At 39.9% G+C, this 20981-nt stretch overlaps 1 protein-coding gene across 12 annotated transcripts in view; it reads right to left on the bottom strand.

The window, feature by feature from the left end:
• Nucleotides 1-20981, bottom strand: part of TECRL (trans-2,3-enoyl-CoA reductase like) — a 55111-nt gene that overhangs the window by 2874 nt on the left and 31256 nt on the right. The window contains exons 3-10 of one of the 12 annotated variants that reach the window (XM_085579156.1): nucleotides 19445-19489; nucleotides 18048-18151; nucleotides 10069-10184; nucleotides 7949-8054; nucleotides 6785-6857; nucleotides 4965-5008; nucleotides 1385-1442; nucleotides 381-498 (exon numbers count right to left, since the gene is read on the bottom strand). In XM_085579156.1, the coding sequence (XP_085435282.1) occupies nucleotides 381-498; nucleotides 1385-1442; nucleotides 4965-5008; nucleotides 6785-6857; nucleotides 7949-8054; nucleotides 10069-10184; nucleotides 18048-18151; nucleotides 19445-19489 (664 nt within the window). Of the gene's footprint in view, nucleotides 1-7; nucleotides 499-1384; nucleotides 1443-4964; nucleotides 5009-6780; nucleotides 6858-7948; nucleotides 8055-10068; nucleotides 10185-18047; nucleotides 18152-19444; nucleotides 19490-20981 lie in introns of those variants that run through there. The other 11 variants (XM_021549292.4, XM_085579152.1, XM_085579157.1 and 8 more) reach the window with 11 other exon arrangements.

The following is a 20981-nucleotide window of genomic DNA, read 5'->3' as shown; positions in this document are numbered from 1 at the left end:
CTGTTGCAAAGAAAAAGGTACAGTTAGCTCTATATTTATGTAAAGCAAAATGACAAGTTTTAAAAAGCTCCCCATGGAAAAATAGTGTGGTACTTGTACTGGAAATGGGAGAGGAAAAATAGTAAGAAATTAACCCCTCAGTGTGCTGGATGGGGTGAAGAGATAGGTGAATCTTTAAATCACTGGGGAGACTGTAGTGGAGGAAAATATAGAGAAAAGTCCATGTGATAGTGATGCAAGGGAAGAGGAGGGTTTGGTGGAGAAAGATTTGTGGGAGCAAGGAGACTGATATATGAAGCACAAGGATGGATGTGCAGAGGGAACTGCGTGGAGGTATTGCAGATTTTCTGCAGAAAAAGGCTGAAACAGTAACCACCTACCCTTTGCACATAAGCAGAAGAAAGTCATGTACCTCATATGTATAGTTGGGACAGGATACCAGCAAGAAGAGCCACGTGAAGGGGTTGTAGGTTGGACTTGGAAAACAGGTTCTATTTCCTTGTGAAAGGGAAAAAAAAAAGGGTGGGGAAAATCAGAAGCAGTTTCAGTACAGGGAGAGGGGAACTGAGCCTTATCACAGCCTGCCTACATGACAGCAATCCCCTGGGCCAATACTCTCAGGGCATTACCTGTTAGAAAAGTTTCAGTGAAATCTTTTGAGGTAGCAAAAGCTGTATTTATCCCAGTGGGAAAGAACTTAAATCAATTTTTTTGGCTCTTGCTGCTTTTAAGCTGAATTAAGTCCCTTCCAAGAAATAACAAGCAGTTTCCTAACCACAGTGCTTGAAAACATTCCATAACAGAAACTGACTTCTGTGTGTGAGGTTCATCATACTGTGGTAGTTTCTTGAATAGGGTGTTCTAGCAGGGAAATTACACTATTAGTGTCTGAAACCATATTTTACTTTCTGGTATATATTCTATAATCTTTATTCTCATGACACAAAAATGCAGAAACCCCAACCTGTTAAGAGCATACATATATACTGTGTAAGTATTCATGAGTCTTTCTCTGTGTATTTGAATATATGGATGTACATCTTTGCCTGAGATGAATGTGTCTACAAACTCTGCAATATAGTTTAGAAGTTTTTGAGACTTATTTAAAATGAAATACATTTATGTCAGTCACAAGCATGCTTTAAAGAACTTCAGTGCTTAAATCCATATTTAAAGTACAGTTGTGTCTAATTAAGATAAATTTGCTATAAGTTTTGAAACAACAGCAGTGTTACTAATATTTTCTTGTCACCATTTTTTTGAAGGTGTTAGACCAATGGCATGGTTACTACTTCATCTTTCTTTATTCAATGGCTGTAGGTACATAAATTACTGTACAGCAGCAGAAGATGGATAGGTTAAGGAACAGGAATCAAAAACAGACCTTCATTGGTTTGGTGAGCTAAAGCTACATTGATAAAGTGATTTCCAGCTTCACACATCTGCAAGACATTAAAAACATATTTTCAGTCATATGCCTAAAACGTTGTGACAATTGTGTGCAGTGCGTAACCAGAACCCTCCCCATTACAACTCATTCTCTGTGTCCAGGAAATATGTATTCCAAAAAACAACACGTGTCCAGTGTACTGTGGGTACAGCCTGGTGTGAAAGCCCCTGGCACATCCTTCAGTAGGGTTCCCAGCACGTGCAACGTGTTTGGCCCTGGGGAGGTGAGGGAGATTTCCTGGCTCTAAGGAATTCACCATGATGCTCTTCTTGATTTTTTTCTGGATTTAATCCAAACTGGAAAGAAGCAGGTGAAAAGCTGACCTCTGGTTTTGTAAAGATGTCACAAGTAAATGTCCCTACCTCTCTTCCTAGATACACTTTCAAAGGTGTCCAGCAGAACAGGAAGGAAAAAAGGGTGATTAAAAAAGCAGTAGTCTGTAAAAGGCAGACTGGTTGAATAGCCAGGGATTGATAAAGGAAGGAGACAGTACTATTCCTGTTCTGGAACTCTCTGGTTATGCTGTTTCCAGCCATAACCAGTTTCTCAAAGCTGGTCTCTACCATTTAGTTATTTCAAACCTTTGGGAGAGGTATTGTTTCTCTCCATTAGGCTATACAGCCTGTAGCACAGTCTGATTTCAGACTTGCTTTCAGTACTTCATCAGTTGCGACTGCTGAAGAATGAAAATCAATATTTACCCATATTTAAAATGAAAATTGGTAGGAAAATCAGTTTAAATTCCTAGAGAAGATGACCTGTCATCACAACTGTGTAATTTTATGGTTTTCATTTTTTCCCTACTCTGTGAAGAAAACTAAAATTGTGTATACAGTTCAAGCTCAGGCTGAATTGATCTTTTTTCTTAATTTCTGGGTTTGAAGACTGATTTGTCCTCTCAATTTGGAAAAAAAATGCAGTGTTAAAAAAGTTGCATTTTCTTATATAATTTGTCATTCTATATTTTGCAACAGTCAAAAATATTTAAGAAATTAAAACAAGAAGGAAAATATTAAAACCTAGAGATGTTAAAAGTGCAAAGTCACAAAATTAATACAAAAAAGGAAGAGCTTCAACTGTCATTTTTAAGTCAATTCTGAAAGTCCATAACAAATTTTTGTTAAAGATAATTGAAAGAAATATCCAATTTCATTTTATATTGAAATGTGCTATTATCTAAAAGAACATTGTAGATAGAAGAATTGCTGAAGAATTTTTCCCTTTTTGGCAGAGATTTCTATGGGGTTTGTTTAGAAGATTTAAATCAGGTTTAATTCATAAATAGACCTGTTATTGGCTGTTATTCTGCATGGTTAGGTAGTTACAGTTCAAGTCCTGCTGTCCTTTTAAATTCTTTTAATTCCAACTAATTGACAATCCTCTACTATAAATACTAAATGTAAAACTCTAAGCAGGCAGAAAATTAAATTCCATTATAAAATACCATATCAGAAGCTATAACTCTAAGCATAGCAATGGACATAATTTTAATTTACATACTTCCAATTATGAGCTGGTAACCTGATTTGTTTTTTTCTGATTGCTATTATTTTAAAGAAATAGGTTTTGTGGTTAGAAGTGGATTTGTAAAACACTGTAGCTAATGAGATGACTATAATAATGTAGAGCAAGAGATATTCACACACTATAATTAACCCCTACTAATTCTAAGTAAAACAAGCTAAAGGCATTTCTGCAGGGATTTTTATTTGCTTACCTTTGACTCTGCAGCTGCATTCTGCAGTGATTAACTCTTATGTGCCTCTTTAGACATGTGAGTGTTAACGTTCTACATTGATAACCACTGCTAAATTTAAGCTAGTCCTCAGTTTATCATATATAAAATATAAGGCAGCAGGGAACAGCAGAGAAAAAGCTGAAGCTGTTTGTGACTATAAAATATTGAAGTCTACACATTGTTTCCCCTCTTTATATTCCAAGTGTACCTTATGAGAAAAACATCCCTGCAAAGCTTAATTTCTCTAAACTCAAGAATCAGGAGGACCTGCAGAAACTCTTCATATTACTCAGTACTGTTGTTTACTGCAGCTTCAGATCAGGATGTGTAATAAAGACAAGACTTAAAAGAGGGCTAAAAAAATAAATATTCCAAATATTTTATTCATATGTTTTAGAAACCTGTGAAAGCAGCTCAAATTATTTTATTTTGTATGCTGATGTTTTAAATTAATTGCCTGGGAATCTGCCAACACAAAAGGGACAGGTCTTGAGTTTCCATGGGTAGGGAGTTCTCAAAAGAGCTGTAGGAATTCAGAGCCTAGACCGGGTGCTTATGCAGATCTTAAGGGGATTGACATATTTTATAGCAAACACTCCCAACAGGACTCATCCTTTTGCTTGATGGCAACATTTTCCTTACAGGGCATGTTCCACTAATGCAGGGAAGGATGTTTCACAGGAAAAGGAGGCTTTCTCTAAGCAAAGGCTTTGATGAGGACTAGTTTTGCTGGCAGCACTGAATATTTAGGCAAGCAGTTTGCTTGGATTCAAACACCCCCTGAGCCTGGGAAGGGTGCACACAGCAAGGTTCTGGGCATACTACTGGCCACCATTGCCACAGCCTCCTGTCTCTGCAGTACTGGGCTATTCCTTTTGGCTATAGAGCATCATAGAGTGTGTGAACTTCTTCACAGAAGTATTTTTCTTGTCTTTGCTGTACCTTATTAGAGCAAGAAAAGCTGAGAACTGCGTGGACAGACCCAGAGACAAACACTGCCAAAACCATGACCTTTAAGGGTCCTGTTTTACAAAAGCATTTAAATATTGCTAACAAGTTTTTGGATATTCTTCTGAATAGCATTTGCCTGAAGAAACCTAGACATATTATTGTCCCATCACCCTATCATATTTCTGAAAACTGATCTGTATCTGATTTTCAAAGAGGATGCTTTGGGTACTGGCCCAGCAGTTCCAGAGGACAGAGACGATATACATTTCCATGAGAACTTCTTACCAAGACTCTATCTCACTATAAAGTTATGTTCAAAGAGCAGGCTGGGTTTGATGAAAAAGTTTTGATGAAACAAATCTCAGCCATTCTTCATCAGCTGTACTTTCCCTTGGTTTATCCCAATTTTGCAGGGTTTATTTATATCATTTTTAATGGCTGTGGATGTACATTATTCAGGGTACACTGAACTATTGCAAAGTCTGCTTGGCATGTAATTCTTCAGTGTTTTAAAATTACAAGTTTCAGTCTATCTAAATATTAGTGTTCTGACACAATTACCAGTAGCAATAATGCTGATGATGTTCTCACAGCTCTCAAATACAGTACTTCAGTTTAAACTCTGTGTACATAAATATTAGTAGGACACTTCCTGACTGAGAAACCTTAATAGTTAGTAGTAAATCCAGTCAAACTACACAAGGCTGTGGACATGGACTTATATATATTTATACAAACAAATGCACAGAAGCATTACTGCGGTTTACTAAATTGTGAATTAATCCTATTCCATTATCATAAATAAAACTTCAGTTTTGTACATACCAGAAAAGCAAGAGCAGCGTAAGAAACTTGTTTGTGGCCAAATGCTAGAAAACAGAATGAAATTATAAATTGCATTTTACAGTATGCACATGGTTTGCTATGGATGAAATTAATCTAGTGCTGAGGAGCAGAAATGCTTCTTTCCTGACAGGCTCTGCAGAAAGATTGGATATTATCACACACAGTATGAAGACAATACAACCAGTAACAGCACTCTAGAAATGCCAGTTTTACACCACTGATCTCAAGGCACTTTTCACCCAACTGTTTTTAGTATTTTTCAGCTTCATATATCCAAGTGTTTTTTCAAAGCAGCTGGTGGGGGTGAATCCCTTGAAAAGGCAAGGAGGGGAGTGGAGTTAAGGTCAGTGTCAAAATGAGGCCAAGAATTGCAGCCTTATCCATAGACCCTTCTACTTCCACGAGCAGAAAACTCAATACATAACCTATCCATTACCTTCTTTTTACTTTAGTAGTGAGGCAATATTGAGGCTTTACTACACAGCCACTACCTGCTTCACAGTCATGCAAGAAATACATTTAATATTTGTAAATTTTACCTGCCATCTGGCTGCCCCCTCCTTTTTGTGGTTGTCCCCAAACTAGTGTAGGGCTCTACCATGTTCATGACCAAAGGTTTACAATTCCTAAGCAAACCTTGGTCATAGCTGGGGGACACAAACCATGTGTACATACCTCACTTGCCTTGGCCATGTCTCATCAAGACTTTACTTTTGAGAACTCCTTTTTCTTGACTGGCACAGGACTCCTCTGTGGTGCCAAAGGCATTTTAAGGCAGTGGCAAGCAATTAGAAATATTTCTTCTGGATGCTTCCTCTTTTGTGTCTTGAACAAAGAGTTTCCCCTATAAAGAAGCTGCACTTGATTTGATAGCCCAGACTGCTAAAAGCTGTGTCTAGGGAGGTTTCTGCATTGTGTGCAGCATTGTTGTTAAAGCCACATCAAATCCAGCTGTCATTCAATTAATCACATAATTTTGAAATAGAACTTTTGTGCTAGTTTGAAAGAAAAGCAAGTGTCATCTAGGACAAAATTTTTATTGAAAAAGCTTAGCAATTTAACTAAGTGTAAATAAAAATGGCAAAGCAAATGCTTCTGTCCTGAAGTTCATATATAAATCTGAGATACAGATGAAAAGAAAGACTAGGGTATAACAAGGAAAGTAAAGTAGCAGAAAATAAAACCTGTGCCAATTATTCTCAAAAGAAGCAAAAGTGCACCGAGCAAACAGAAAAAAAAAATCATGAAGAAGCAGCAGTGCAACAATAAAACACGATAAGAGGGAACAAAATGATGGATGAAATCCAAAAATTAAAAAAATAAATCTTTGTGTTAGCAACAGTATGTGATGGATTTTTACTGGTTTCTCAGGAAAAAAAACAAACAAACAAAAAAAAACCCCTTAATTTTCATGGAAAGGCTGTATCTTTAGCAAATAAATATCTCCTCCAAGCAAATGCAACCAGCTCTATTTCTCTCCTGCCCTCTTTAATACACATGTTGTGAAGGTGAGCAAAATGTATTGATCTTTGTTTTTTCTCTGCTTGTCCAAATTGTCCTGTTCATAAACTGGACAGCGACTGACCATTGCTGAACAGGCACAAACATTCAGTGGCACAAAGCAGAGGTGCTTCTAACATAACAATCTTCCTCCTGACAGGGAGCAAAGACTGATTTCTGGCTGGATCAGCCATATAATTTAATGTGGGAGCAATTTCTTGACTTTGGAGAGCCTCAGGTTACACAGCAAAGACTTTTTCAAAGCGAGTTTGTCAGTTTTGTGTCCTACCCATACCTACATGGCGGCGTGTACCATGGGTGGTTGATGTAGTATGCAATCCAGGATGTGAATCCCCAGTAAAAGGCACAGCCCTGGAACAGAAAAATAATTTTTTTGAAAGGGCAATAAGGAAGTGCAAAGCTTTAAAAGTATAAATTCTGCCAAGGGCAAAACCTGGGTTACCATTGAAAGGCTTTGCAGTTGCTTGTGAGCCTTAGAATATATATCTTTCTAAGATGTTGTGAAGCCAGTAAAAAATAAATTTCAGATACAGTGTAGAATTTTTTTATTATTGTGTTGAATGTGTTTTATTCCTGTTATAGGAATTGGCACTTGTCTTCTTCTTTTTTGATTTTACTGCTGAAGATATTTCTATGAGTAGTGCTATAGAGGGCCCTCTCCAAGTCTAGGGCTGCTTAACACAGCTGAGCTGTTACTGTACCTGAAATTTGCCATTTCTGAGCAAGATAGAGCAAGACAAACAGAACGCTAAACCAGACAAAACAAGAAAGAGTAAAAGTGAAGCCCTGTACCGTAGCCATATGTTAAACTCCTTCACCAAAATCCTATGTTCTAAGGGAGTGTCTTTACATCATATTGAATGGGACAGAGGGGTGATACAAAATGGCCAAAATAGAGCATGTAAAATAAAATAAAAGAAAGCCTGTGAATAATGACATACTGTTGAAATTCAGGAGGCTTTGGAAGAGAGAAGAGCTGGCCAGCTCAGTATCTTCCTGTCTGAGGCCTCCATCTATAGAAGAAGAATGTTCTTTACCTACTTGTAATTTGATTTTCACTCCCTTGCACAAGGCTGTCTCTTGCTCTGTAGTTATATAGCACCAAGGAAGCAGTGTATGATTTCTGTCAACACTGCTAGATGTTGCAGCAGCAGCTATCACCATAAAATAGTACTGAGTCTGAAAAATATACTGGATTTAACAATCAGCCCCTTGGGTGAATGAGTCAAAGTAGACATTTACATGCAGGAGCAAAAATGAACATGATTTCAATTTATGTCCTTGGGGACATGATCCTGAAATCCATCCTGTTATCTGTATTTTCACTAAACATAATTCCTGGAGCTACAAAATAGATTAATTTTTATTTCCCTATCTTCTTCCAAGGACTGATTTGATATGAGGATATTCTCTCTTACACAAGATGATAAAAATATTGTCACCTTTATCATATTTTTCAAAGGAGTGTGCCCTTCCGAAAACTTGTGAACAAATAATGTCTCCAGAAGATGTCTGATGTAGTGTAAACAGTGACAGAAGCAGGCCAAGCTACAAAAGAAAAAAAGAAAGGAAATTAAAGTAAGTTGTTTTTATTACTTCACAGTTAACGTCATTAAAGGAATAAGACCTAATATTCCAAACTGCAGTCACATTAAAATTGTGGGATTTAAGATACTGTCTCAATCAGTAGCATCTGGAACCAAAGATTAATGGAATAATTTTCAGTGTTAGACAAAGTTGCTTGCATTTTGCAGAGAAGCAACTTATTTTTACTAGCCTTGAAAGAGAAAAAGAGCTCCTCAAGCTCTGAACGTGATACATAGTCCTGACAAGAGATTTAGATAGCACAGCTACGTATACAGCCACGCATCTGACGTGCTTTTCCAAAGGATGTCTCCCACGTTTTAAGGCCACCTTAATGCTCCTGTAGGATGTGTCTGACATTTAAAAACATTCTGAATAACTTCCGAATGGTTTCCTTGTCCTTTGCCAACTCAAGTAGCTGCATGGAGGTAGTTTGTGTTTCATTTCCTTGTGGACACAAAATGAGATTTTGTTGCAAGTTAATCCATTCTGATGGCATTTTTGTTGCCTGTTATAAAGAAATGAGGCAATTGTGGTAGAAATTATTATATTGATTCTCTTTTGAGGAAGATTATGAAACAATAACAGGCACTGCTGATTTGCTCCCGAGAATGAGCTGCAGCTCATAGTGATTGAGTTTCAGAAACAAATGTCAGGAGTGATTCCTAGTGGCATTTTATCTTGGTTACATTTACCATACTACCATAGCCCCTCTTGCTGCAAACCAATTATAAGACATAAATAAAAAGTGGTTTTCAGCATGTGAAATCTCAAATAATTTTATTATGCATTGTGTATGGTAGCTAAAGTAAAAGATTAAACAATTTCAAAGTAATTAAACCAGAGAGAGTTGAGATAATAGAATTTTGAGCAATTAACACTTTATCCAAAGCCTGGAGCAAACTCCCAACTTTGCTGGAAATTTTTAAATTAATTTGGCTTAGGATGGGGACTTCAGATGAACCTGTTAAGGAGTAGTCACTGGCAGGATTCTGCACAACCCTTGCCCACATAAAAGAAGGCAAAGACATTGCAGGTTCTTCTGTGCTGCCAGAAACCCTTTCCTTTTAAGCATATGCACAAGAGAAGGAAGAAAAGTATCTTGCAGCTCTGGATTTTAATTCAATTATTCTGTTTCTCATTCCCAGCTCCACTAACTCCCTTAATGTCTCTCCAAGTGCCTGTTCCTCCATCTGTAAATGGCAGTATTACTCACTGTATTTCTCTGCTGTACCAGTTCCCCTGATTCTGCAATCACAGTGTGGAAGTGTGTGGGAAAGCTGTACAGTCCTTGAGCCTCTTAGGTGCCTGTGTACCCTCCTATAAGTGGTCCAGCTTATGCAGGTGACAGGCTTCCTTGATCACTTGTCACCCTTCTGCCAGGCACTAATCACCCAGAATGGGGACAATTCCACTGAAGGAAAGTTCCTTTAAGTGTGAAAGTTCCCAGTCTGCCTGGTGCATTCTACTGCCATCCTGTATAGATGCTTCTTTTGAGTTTCTTGACCTGACTCATGACATGCACACCTGTTGAATTTCCTCCATCCCATGCCTAGGTAAGAGCTGGTGTGGGGGTAGTTATCTTCTGTGCTGGATGCTGATGCTTCTCATCTCAATAGCAGGAATGTGCTTTAAGGCAACTGGGAGTGGGGCACCTGAAGTCTTGTCCTCTCTGTCAAGCGTGACTATGGGTTACTACCCACTGTGATTATGATTTCACTTTCTGACTTGATGTCAAAGTATTTGGGGAAAACACTGCATCTCCATGGTGACCAGGTTCAGTGACCATTGCTGGGATCCCATTTTTGGTCCAGCTTATGAGTGTTGCTAAAATGAGTAACAGGTATTGGTAATAACTGAATGTGACACCAGGCAGGCAGCCTCAGACACCCTGTAATATCCTCAGCTCTGGAAATGCAATCTCCATCCCTTAGGTTTCTCATGATCTGGGGAAATAATTCCCACAAGTGTCACTTACTGAACCACTGGGTGGCGGAAGTTCTTCCTGCTTTCCACTTGATCATAAATAGTCGAGAGGCGAATATAAAAGAGCAGATATATGAGAAGAGGCCCGGTGTATTCTGTTAGAAAAAACTAGAAATGGAAAATGAAATAGCTGTGGCAGAGTAGAAAATTGTATCAGGAAAGGTGTGAGAGAGAGAATACCCCTATCCACAACCCCCATTCATCCTTCAAATGACTTTTGGCTTCGTTTTCAGGACTTAAATGATATATATGTGATTCTTCTGCAGTCTCTTTAGCAAAGGAGTAAAATCCATCTAGGAAATGAGAGATAGGTTTCTGTGCAGAGCATTAACCCAGTCAGGAATGCTTCATGGAAGGTGGTCAATATCACAGTTATCTCCTCTTTATATTTTTGGCTGTGCCATCAAGTGCCTATTTGGAATCTAAATAACACTGAAAAACAAGGCCAAGAAACTGAAGGCAGCTTGCTTTCTGCAGCTTGCTTTTTTTCAATTAAGTGGTACAACAGTTAAAAGCCAGCCAGTCATGAGAGAAACAAACACAGCTTTAAAACCTGGTAGCTTGTAGGGTCATCTGGAAGGGAGGCTATCCTTGCTTGAAAATTGGTGGAGGATGGAAGAGCAGGACCAGCCTGCATGGTGCTTTGATCTCTTTTTTTGGTTACTGTGTGGTTCTCCTCCCTGTGGAGGCACCAGCAGAAATAGTCTGTGGTGGGCAGACTGAACAAATTACCCTACTGTGACAAAAACAAAGAATTCATTATAATGACTGGCAAATCATGGCTCAAGTCCCTATCATTGCTTCAGGGAGAAAAATTTATAACTGGTGGGTTATTTGGCTTTATGGTGTCTATTGGCACTGCTGTAGAATTGTAATGAATAAACATCTGTGGCTTAAGGAAGCAACACTGACTTTAGATCACCTTTTACAGAACTGGTATTTCGCCCCCCAGCAGGTTGTTCTTCTAATCACCCTTCAGAAGGACACTGAAAGAGAAAGGTTTTCCTGCAGGAATATCTGGCAATTAGGTTCCCTTTTCCTCTGTTACAGGATGAAACCTTTTGAAATGTTATCCTTTTATAGCAATCTATGAAAGTAACAACAGACTTAAGTGTTCTTTACCAGGAGAACATCAAATTCCCTTTTGTTGCACGTGGCATCATGACTCCTGTGCTCCATTTAGACTCTACAAGATCCCAAGAGCAGGTGTGTGTTTGTGTGTGTGTAAAAATATTTAATCCAGGAGTCCAAGAGCACTCATTGTGCAATGCCTCACAGCCAAGGGCTTATTAGAATTTTGTCCTGATAGCAGTTGTATGGATCTGTTCGAAAATGTGAGCCCACTGTGTTTGGCACTCTGCAAATGCTGTAAGGGATGGCCTCTGCTATTTAAGCCTAACACACTAAATCTAGACTATGGTGGTGTAGGGGACAGAGGTGCAGGTCAGAGGAAGATCCTGGAATGAGCTGCTTTGTTCAGTGTAGCTTTTTCTCTCTGCCATGAGCTGCACCACAAAGTACAACCATAACTGCCAGCTTTCAACATCTGTTTGGCACAAGCACATTACAAAGCTGCCACAAAGAGTTTGGTAGGACTTAGCACCAAGTTGTGTTTACTTGTAACTGCACCAAGAACTCCCCCCACTGCCACGAAGAGTTTGGTAGGACTTAGCACCAAGTTGTGTTTACTTGTAACTGCACCAAGAACTCCCCGCTTACCTCCTGACTGATTTCTGATGTTGAAAAGAGAAGGAGAGTTTTGAGATTTAGTAAAAAATCCAGTCTCTTTTTAAAAGCCAAAGCTCCAGACACAAGATAATCAAATCCTTGTGATGGGGTTTGATGTAGGAAGGGGGGGATGCATGAATGCAACTCAGAGAAGCAGTTGACAGCACTCTAGCTCTTGAGCTGGGGTTTGTGGAGAGGAGCAGCATGAGGATGCTCAGGGTGGGGACAGGGTTCAGTCTTGTCTGTGTGTCAGTCACGTCACCCAAGTGGAGGCAGGTGGTGCAGGCTCAGCCATGAGATTTGCAATCACACTGGGCACTGTCTGGCAGACAGGACTTCTTTGCCATAACTGAGTCACAAATTATGATCTTAACTATGATCAGTAACATTCTGTTTTAGAGGATGAGGCTCAATTTGCTGCAGTAGTTTTTGCTGTTGTTTAGTTTAGCTTAGGTAAGTTTCAGACTCTTTCCTTCTGTTGCATCTCCCATGCTGTGATCACTGCTCGCATTCTCTGGACTACTGATTTTTAATTTGTCATAAATGAAAAACAAGTTCCAGAAAGGCAGGCAGAGAAACTGCTAAAAATTCCCATGAAATCAAGTAGATGAATGGGAAAGTAGTCTTAAATTAACACAACGTTACAATTATTGGTTCTACCCACTGGCACTCAAGGGCAAGCACCTTTCTTTTATTATTGATTCTCAATGGTTATATGCAATTAACCCTAATTAGTATCTTCATACTCATCCTATAGCTGACTAATTGCTGGGCTTGGGGAGTTACTTGTTGTGTCAAGGATCAGGTCAATCCATCATTTATATAGGTGCTCAAAATTAGTAATCTCTGCTGACACACTCTGCAAAAATAATAATCACATTTTAAGCAAAGCCTGAAAGTAATAACATTGTAGCTTGTTGTTTCTGAAAAAAAGTGATCATTTAAAACACAGAGCACATTTACCCTGTAGAAATGTAAAAAGAATATAGAAAAACAAACAAACAAAAACACCAAACACCAATATTTAGAAAAATAATATTTTTTCTTTACCATCTTGTGGTCCTGCCTAGATTATTTTGATGTGTTGAGTGCAACCAAATATGGTGACCCATAATAAACACAAATATCTTTTCTGAGAGGAGTGGTATGTCTCTATAACAATGAGCATATCTCAATAAGATTTAACTGTTGAACTCACCATAAACTCCCTGAAGAGATAAAACAGGAGATTGCCCTTTTTTTCCACATCTGTACATTCTTCTTCATATCTTGCACAGTGTCCAGTTCTCTTACCTTCATTCTCTCCTCTCCAGTGTCTGACATTATATACTCTGTAGACCTCTTATTCTCAGTAACAGAGAAAGTGCTCTTAAATGAAAGTATTCTGGAATCAAAACTCTCCCCACCATGGTCAGCATTTAGGGTGCTAAAATGAAGCTTCTTTAACCATCTCAGTTATCAGTCCTCAGAGATCTGATTCAGCAACTCCAAAACTGGAAATATCTACTCTGTAAACATCAAACCTGAGATCCAAAGCCAGTCAGAAGAGAGCTTAGTAGGAGCTTCAATTATCCAAGAGATGATGGAACAAAAGTTAAAACAATACAGGAAAGCTAATCTGCAAATCAGCAAAGCATCTTGCATAAGCCAGATTGTACCTTCTTCTATCTCTTATTCAGCTCATCATGCCAGGAACACCTTGCTGAACAGAGTAAAAGACAGGAATTAAAATCCCAGACCTTGTGAGGTATATTTAGGGAAGTAGGAATGCTGCAGAGGTGAAAGGAGTTCTTTAAAGTTATTGGAAGGATTTTCTGGCTGTTAGGGGTGACATAGAGCCTGACACTGTCCCAACAGGTCTGCCAAAGAGAGTGGAAAGGATTTTGATGTGAGTTAAAGTATTATGTGTACTGGTCAGGAAAAGGCAGAACAGGACAAAAGGAAGTTGTAAACACAGGCAGTGGAGTGGAGGAAATCTGAAAAAGGTCCAACCAAATCTTTATAAATGAACAGCCCAGATATTAGTATCTTCACCTGAGGGCATAGCTAACACTTCTCTGTAATGTTTATGACCTGCCCTTTCTGTAGTATCACACAACACACCCTATCTTGTTGCCTTTTGGCATAGTCTCACATTATCTCATTTATGTCAAGCAGCAGAGCTGAGGAAAGGCCATACAGCCTCTTCCACACTGATCCCTTCCTGCAGCTCTTTCAATGCCTTGTAGGGCCAGTTTCCCAGGCACCAGTGCTGCTTGTGATGTTTTCTCTTTCACTGCCCACGGGATGTCAGGATGGAAGCAGTGGGCATTGGATGAGGGTAATACCTGCAGCCAGGACAATGACTTTGGTCACTGTCTGTAGTCCTCAGCCCAGCAAGAGATACAAAACAGCTCAAGCAGCTGCAGTATATAAATTATCTAATGGACAGGGCTTAGTTTCTCTGACAAATGTGAGACAAAGGCAATCATTGCAGGTCTGAGCCAAGGTCAGACTGGCACAGTACATACTGCACAAAGAGGAGAATCTCCTGCCATCAGACAGACAGACAGACAGACCACTGCTGTGTGTGAGTGTACAGAGCACAGCTGGGATTTCAGAGAAACCCAAGAGAAACAGGCAGTTAAATCCTCCCAAGTCCCCAGATCAGTTTAAACTTAGCATATAACTGCCTTAGACTCATTTTACAATCCCAGCCCTAAGTACTCTTGAGCTAATGATCATTAAGAAACATTATTAATTTCTAGTTTAATTTCTACTTCATACACTTTTTTACCTCATTAAAGGCCATATAGTTACCTGGGGATGATAATGGCATCATTTTAGCACCTCCCCTGAATCTTCACCTTTGTAAATTTTTGTATTTTCATGTTTGCAAAAATCCACAGCAGCAATTTTGCATCCGGTAATACAGTTCTTAAGGGCTGTTTGAATATTCAATTACTTTTTTGTTCCAGTTCTCACAGAACTGGCTAATCCATTCTACAAAACATAAATTGTGCATGGAAGGGCACTTGAAACTTCTCTTGTCTGGACAGATTTTGTAGGGATTCAGTGTTTATGAGTATTTCAGGCTGCTGCTCAGTATTTACTGCAAATACTAGGGATGGGGATGGATTTGTTGTAGAATTTTATAGGTAAATTGCAGCTGACTCTGGCTAGCTTCAGGAGCTGGGGAGTGAACAGCGATGGATGTTTTTAGTCCCTGAGTCAGGGTTGTGAAATAAGGGAAGTGAAATCCCAACTTCCTCCTGTGTCTCTTCTCCTAAGACTGACCTGTCTGAAACCATGGCATCAGACCATTTCTTACTATGGTCAACATTCTTCCCTGAGATTAAAAGCCATTTAATGTTTCTTACTCAAAATGGAAAATTACTGCAAATTAACAAATGTTATTCTTATCCATACACATATACATGTATGTTGTATAGGTCTGTACTGATACATATTCAGTGAAGAATTCAAGTTCTGTTTGTAGCCAAACACCAATGTGAGTTCAGATTTGCTACCAAATCTTTCCAGGTCTTTGACAGCATTTTGAAATCTGCCTTATAATGTGCATAATTTTAAAATGTGTATTTATCATCTGCTATGTAGATACGTAAACAAAATAGTACTTCTTTAACACCTGGTTATTGTAAATAACCTTATCTGTGCTTTTCATCCAGAAGCCTCAAAGCACTTTGCAAAGTGGAAAATACTGTTACTTTCTTGCCAATGTTTTGGAAGCTGAAATACAGAGGAATTCAGTGACTTGTCAAGGGCAGTGACTTGTCAAGGGCAGTGACTTGGGCAAAGGGGCACCTGGTCCTCTCAAACACTAGTTCAGTCTCTGGTTCACTGTGCTGAGCACTGGTTCACCCTGTGGTTCACTCTTCTCTGTGTTCTTACAGTCTGGATGGGGTCAGGAAAAATACCCCATAAAAAAATAATTGGGCCAGACTTATGCATTCTAGAGGGACTAAAACTGCTCAAATTTGCATAGACTGACAAAATGTCAACCTCCTCAGTTACTCTGAATACAAATAGGTAAATGTCTACATTTACCAGTTCTGTACATCAAGCAGCTCTTTGTTCCTTAACTAGCAGGAAAGGGTTTATGTTGCAGATGATAGATAAATATAATTGTTCATAAGTAATACATTGGGATGAGAACAGTTCTCCCAGCTAGCCGGACAATGCCCCTGCCTTTGGATGGGTCCTGGGGTGAAATAGACTGTTCCATCCCACCCCCCAAAAGATGTATGGCTCATCTCACACCTCTGTACCCTCCCCTAAAACATTAGTGCATGTAACCCCATTGGATATGCCTCATCCCAACCCACCTCGAAGTCCCCCTGATAAGGAGGCTTCGAGGGGCCACGCGCTCTCTTGGAACTTCATCCCCTCTTGGAACCTCTTCCCCTCTCTTGGAACTTCCCCTCCCTTGGAGCTTCCCCTCTCCCAAACCCTCCTTTTTTCTCTCACCTCCCCCGCCCTCTCAGGCCCAGCCACGTGCTGCGTCTGGGAGCACGAGGCACGGACCTTCCTGCACCCCCAATAAACCTCTTTCCCCAAGAGCAAACTTCAGAGATCTCTGCCTCCATTCATCAAGACCGTGCTGGAGCATGGTATTTTCTACAGGTTTAAGCATAAAGTTATGCATAACTGAAAGAAACATACTGTTCTATTTATGTTTACTGAATTCCCTCTACCCTCTTTTTGCACTCAAAAGGGTAAAAATTCAAAGGCATCCCTATAAATACTTAGGCATAAATCTTTCAGTCTTTACTGTGCTTAACAGTAACTAGAACCCTCTGAATTAATTTTTCTAGTAGGTCCTTAATTCCCTTTTGGCAACTGAAAAATTGACACTCTGGCATGGTTCAATCATGAGCTAGATGTTGTGGCACTAACCTTCACCTTGAGTGTACGTTTCAACATATTAAGAACTGTAAAGTAGCATGTCCATTGCAAGTGACTTTTAGGAATGCTTCCTAGCCTGTAGTGACCTCTTGGAGAGAGGAACTGGAACTATCACCTGCAAGCTGCTCAAACATCTGACACTCAAAAGCTCCATCTTTGTAGGCACAGCCAAGGAAGGATAGTGGCTTGTAGTGCCCCCATTGAGCAGGGTGGGATCTGTGAGCTGCCTGAGGTAAGAATCTAATAATTTGACCAGCAGCCATGATGCCAGTTAGGAAAAAACTCACTTGCTTCATTAAAAGAATTGCAAGCAATAAGTGGTTTGCTTTCCATTGCTGTGAGTAGTCTTACCATAGCTTTTATGGCTTTCAGAAACTGTAGGTCTGTCTTACCCATGTTTCTCACTGCAGAAATTGGGAATATTATTACCCATTGTACAGATGTGGGCTGTGTGTTACTTCAGCTAGTGCTCTATATGCAAACTGCAGCAAAAGCTTGGTCAGAGTGATTGTGAGATTCCTCTCAGCTCCTCCACATGTGCCTGCTTCAGGACATTGAAAAGGTTTCTTCTTCTCCCATTCCTTCACTGCCCTTTCAAACCCTTCTACTGCCTTCTGTCTTTAGGCTGTGAAATAATTTACTCTTTCACCTCTCACTTTCCCAAAGGAGCCTGTAGGGTTAGAGTTCCCTATATCGCATTTGAGTGGAATGTACTGCCTCTCTCTCAGCACCCTGACTTTCCAACTTCTGCTTATAGGAAAATAACTGAAGTCAAACCAGGTCTACATACAGCATAAGACAGCTATCATGGCAAATGCTTTTGTTTTACAAGGAGATTCAAAGGTTTTTACTCTTGATCCTGGCTGGATATCTTCCGCCTGGAATCCTTGGCCTCTCTCAGAACTGTTCTTTGCTTGAACAAATATTAAGGTATTTCCATCCAATTATTTTCCTGCATTAGTAACAGGATTACTAGAGATCCATTTTTTCTTTGTAATATCTTTCCACTTTCAAAGCTGAGGAGTCTTTCAGAAAATTATTGTATTTGGCTACAGTTCTGCACTGGCATATGAGCCCAAGATAAGCTAAACTATTTTTTTAAATTGGGCTTTTTTCCTCAGGCAATATTTTTATGTTCTCCTTCTAATCTTTAATTGGAAGTCAGAGTTAGCATATTGATAACTTGGCTCACTCTCCATTTAATTCTGTTTTGAGTGCTGATAATCTAATTACGCCATTTTACATAAGGAAACAGGCTGAGGAAGTTGAAGCAGTTTGATGCCAAAACATATTGCCCATTAAGATGTATTATGCTGACTGCTGCAAGGACATACTTACTGTGGTCCAACCAACCTGCTGACCCAGGTCTGTAAAATACAGTGTAATGATGGAGGAGACAGCAAGGCTTTGGATGCTGATGGAATCCTTCAAAAAGGGCCCATCTGCAATGACAAAAATGGAAGAGGAGATGGCATGAACAACAGGTACCCTCTGGAGGGCTCAGCATAGTGCTGAGGCTGCCCTGCTAGTGGTCCAGCTGTGTTCCCAGCTTGGATTCGGATTTACTTTGGTGACTTGGTACTTATTCTCCAGGTTAGCAACTCAGAGCTATTCCATGGGAATTATTCCCTTCCCATTTTAACAAAAGTGTGAGGCTGCTGAGACACAAAGCAGCAATGTGTAACAGTTTATGCTGCTGTCTCTGTTAATGTGGCCTGTCAGAGACAGGCCATGCAATCACGCAGACAACTCCACAGAGCCCTTCTTGTGCTAGCTTGCAAAACTAATGGCAAAGTCTGTGTTACAGAGGCTCTCCCTCACTGGCATATTGTGCTGAAGCATTTGCATTCTCAGGCTATTTTACAACCGGCAGTACCTGATGATGAATGCAACTTCTTAGGCAAAAGCTCACGGTACAACATTTCTTGGCTAGCTCTCTGACCTAGGCAGACCAGGTGTATCTGAGCATTACAGTCTGAAGTATTCTGAGGCATCTGCTTTCAGTCCTCATGGATCTAGAGTGTGCAGGCATGACACATGAAATAACAGCTTTGGTTTTCTTTTATTTTTTAACATAGGCAGTGAGCTGGCTATTGTAAAAATCTAATAGCTCCTGGCACAGGATGTTGCCATGGCTGCGACAACTTCTTGCTCTTTTCTTTATGTATGGTCTCCCTTTCAATATATATTCATTGACTGTTTACATCAGTGAGGGTGCTAAATTCCATCAGGTGCTCATGGAATTTAGCACCCATCATCCTCATTTTCTATGGCTTTGCAATTCTACACATCCACAGACCAAACACCAAACAGTCTCTGGCAGCTTTATTTTCTACTGCCATATCCACCAAGAACTTGTGGACTGACACTGCCTCTGGCAGCCAGCTGCATCTTCTGGTGAGGCAGTGAGCAAATATTAAAACAGGTAGTGCAGTAAGGGAAGGAAGGGAGTGAATGGGCTTAAAACTGGCTTGTCTTCATTGTGAGATAATACACTGTATTTTGGAACATATCACTCAGTATTATGAAAACCATTAGGTTCCTTTATTAATGAGAAAAACTAGTAAGTTAATAATTGATGTTAGTTGATGAGAATGTACCAAGAGGTCACCCAATAACATGCATAGAGAAAGCAATGCTGTGAGGAGGAGAATCTGCCAGGATTAGTAATACATCATGTGGATTAGTAATTAGTGATACATTAGGTGACTGTATTCAGCCATATGCATACTCACTGCGTTCTAGCTGCAGGCCAACGCGGGATGGGTACCACTGGGGACCTGTTCCAATCACAAAGCATGGCTATTAATTTCGTGATAGAAAAGCTAAATTTCTGTTAGGTGTGGCGTGGGTTTTTTCAGCTGGTAGCTACAGAAGTGAGATGGAATAAAAAACACCTTTATTTTGGTCTTATCTGTAAAAAGAGAATACAGGAGCGCTGGGAGGAACACATAATATACACATTAGAGCAAAAATTCCTTCTCCCATTTGAGTGTTGGAAGGGCAAATCTCAATGCTGAACGCTCCATTAGCACAGCTTGTGTGTGCAGTACTGGGAAATATAAAGAGGATACTGTTTATTACTGTATTTGCCAAAACTCAGTACTAAATATATCAACCTTGCCCCTCCTTCTAAAAATATGCCTGTGCTAGAGTCTGGTCCAGGAATTTGTGTTCCCATTTAGGAATGTAAAACCTAACTAGGCGTGTGCAGCTTGTATTAGCTCTCAACCACAGATTAATCAGAGAAATAGAGACACAGAAAGTAGAAGCACATGGATAGCTAATACTGGGTGACATGACTTCCTTGATACTCTCAACTGGAGGATGTTTCCTAGTAGATTTTTAAATGCTCTAGTTTAAAAGTCATTCCAAATAGTTGTTGGCTCTTGTTACTGGATTCCCTTTGGTGATTTGGAACATTGACCTGTCAGGTTGGTCAAACAGGTGAGTCTCCAGCTGCATTTGTTTCCCTTGGTGTCAGAGTGAGCAGGGAATTGCAACCGACACACTGCACAGGGGATCATGGCTGTTCAAGCTGCTAATTGCCAGCTCTTTAGTTCCTCTGTGCAGAAGGCTGTGCTTCTACATCTCTGCTGCTGAATGGACAATACAAACACTCCTCCTTTGAATCACAAGCCATCAAAAGTACAAGTAATTTTGCTTAACTCATACACACTCTTTGGCTTGCTGTTGAAGGTTTTTAGGGCTGACCTAGCCCTAAAAATTTCTGGGCTCAGCTGAAGCAATGTGGTGAGAACTTCCATAATCCATCGTGTTGACTGACATTTGAGGGAAGCAAAGATTGTCAGAGAAAAGTGAGGATCCTGCTGTAGTATCACCATCCCCACATTTGTCTTTATTTCCTTTGACACACTTGAGGACAGTTGATAGCCTGAAGGAGATAAGCTTTGTCTTTTCAATTCAAAACCTATGTGAACTTGGTCAGATTTTTAAGATGTATCTTACAACTCTTAATGATCCTGTGTTTAAGGTACAAATATCCCCCTACCTCTAAATGGAAAACATTGTTTGCAGTGACTGTGATCAAACATGGAAACATTTGCTGCAAGAAGCTGTGGGATCTCTTTCCCTGGAGATAACCTGTTCAAGGTTATCCCCCCTGGTCTGGGTATAACCTTGAACAGTCTTACAGAACTTTAAAGTTGGCCCTGTTCTGAGCAGCAACTGGATCTGGAGATGAGCTGTGGAGGTTGTTTCTACCTAACTTATTTCAGGGTGATGAGGAGAGCTTGTTCACTCCACCAGCTG

The sequence above is a fragment of the Lonchura striata genome, chromosome 4 (genome assembly GCF_050655825.1).
Source record: "Lonchura striata isolate lonStrDom1 chromosome 4, ASM5065582v1, whole genome shotgun sequence".
Lineage (NCBI taxonomy): Eukaryota > Metazoa > Chordata > Aves > Passeriformes > Estrildidae > Lonchura > Lonchura striata.
This window is presented reverse-complemented; position numbering and strand designations above follow the sequence as displayed.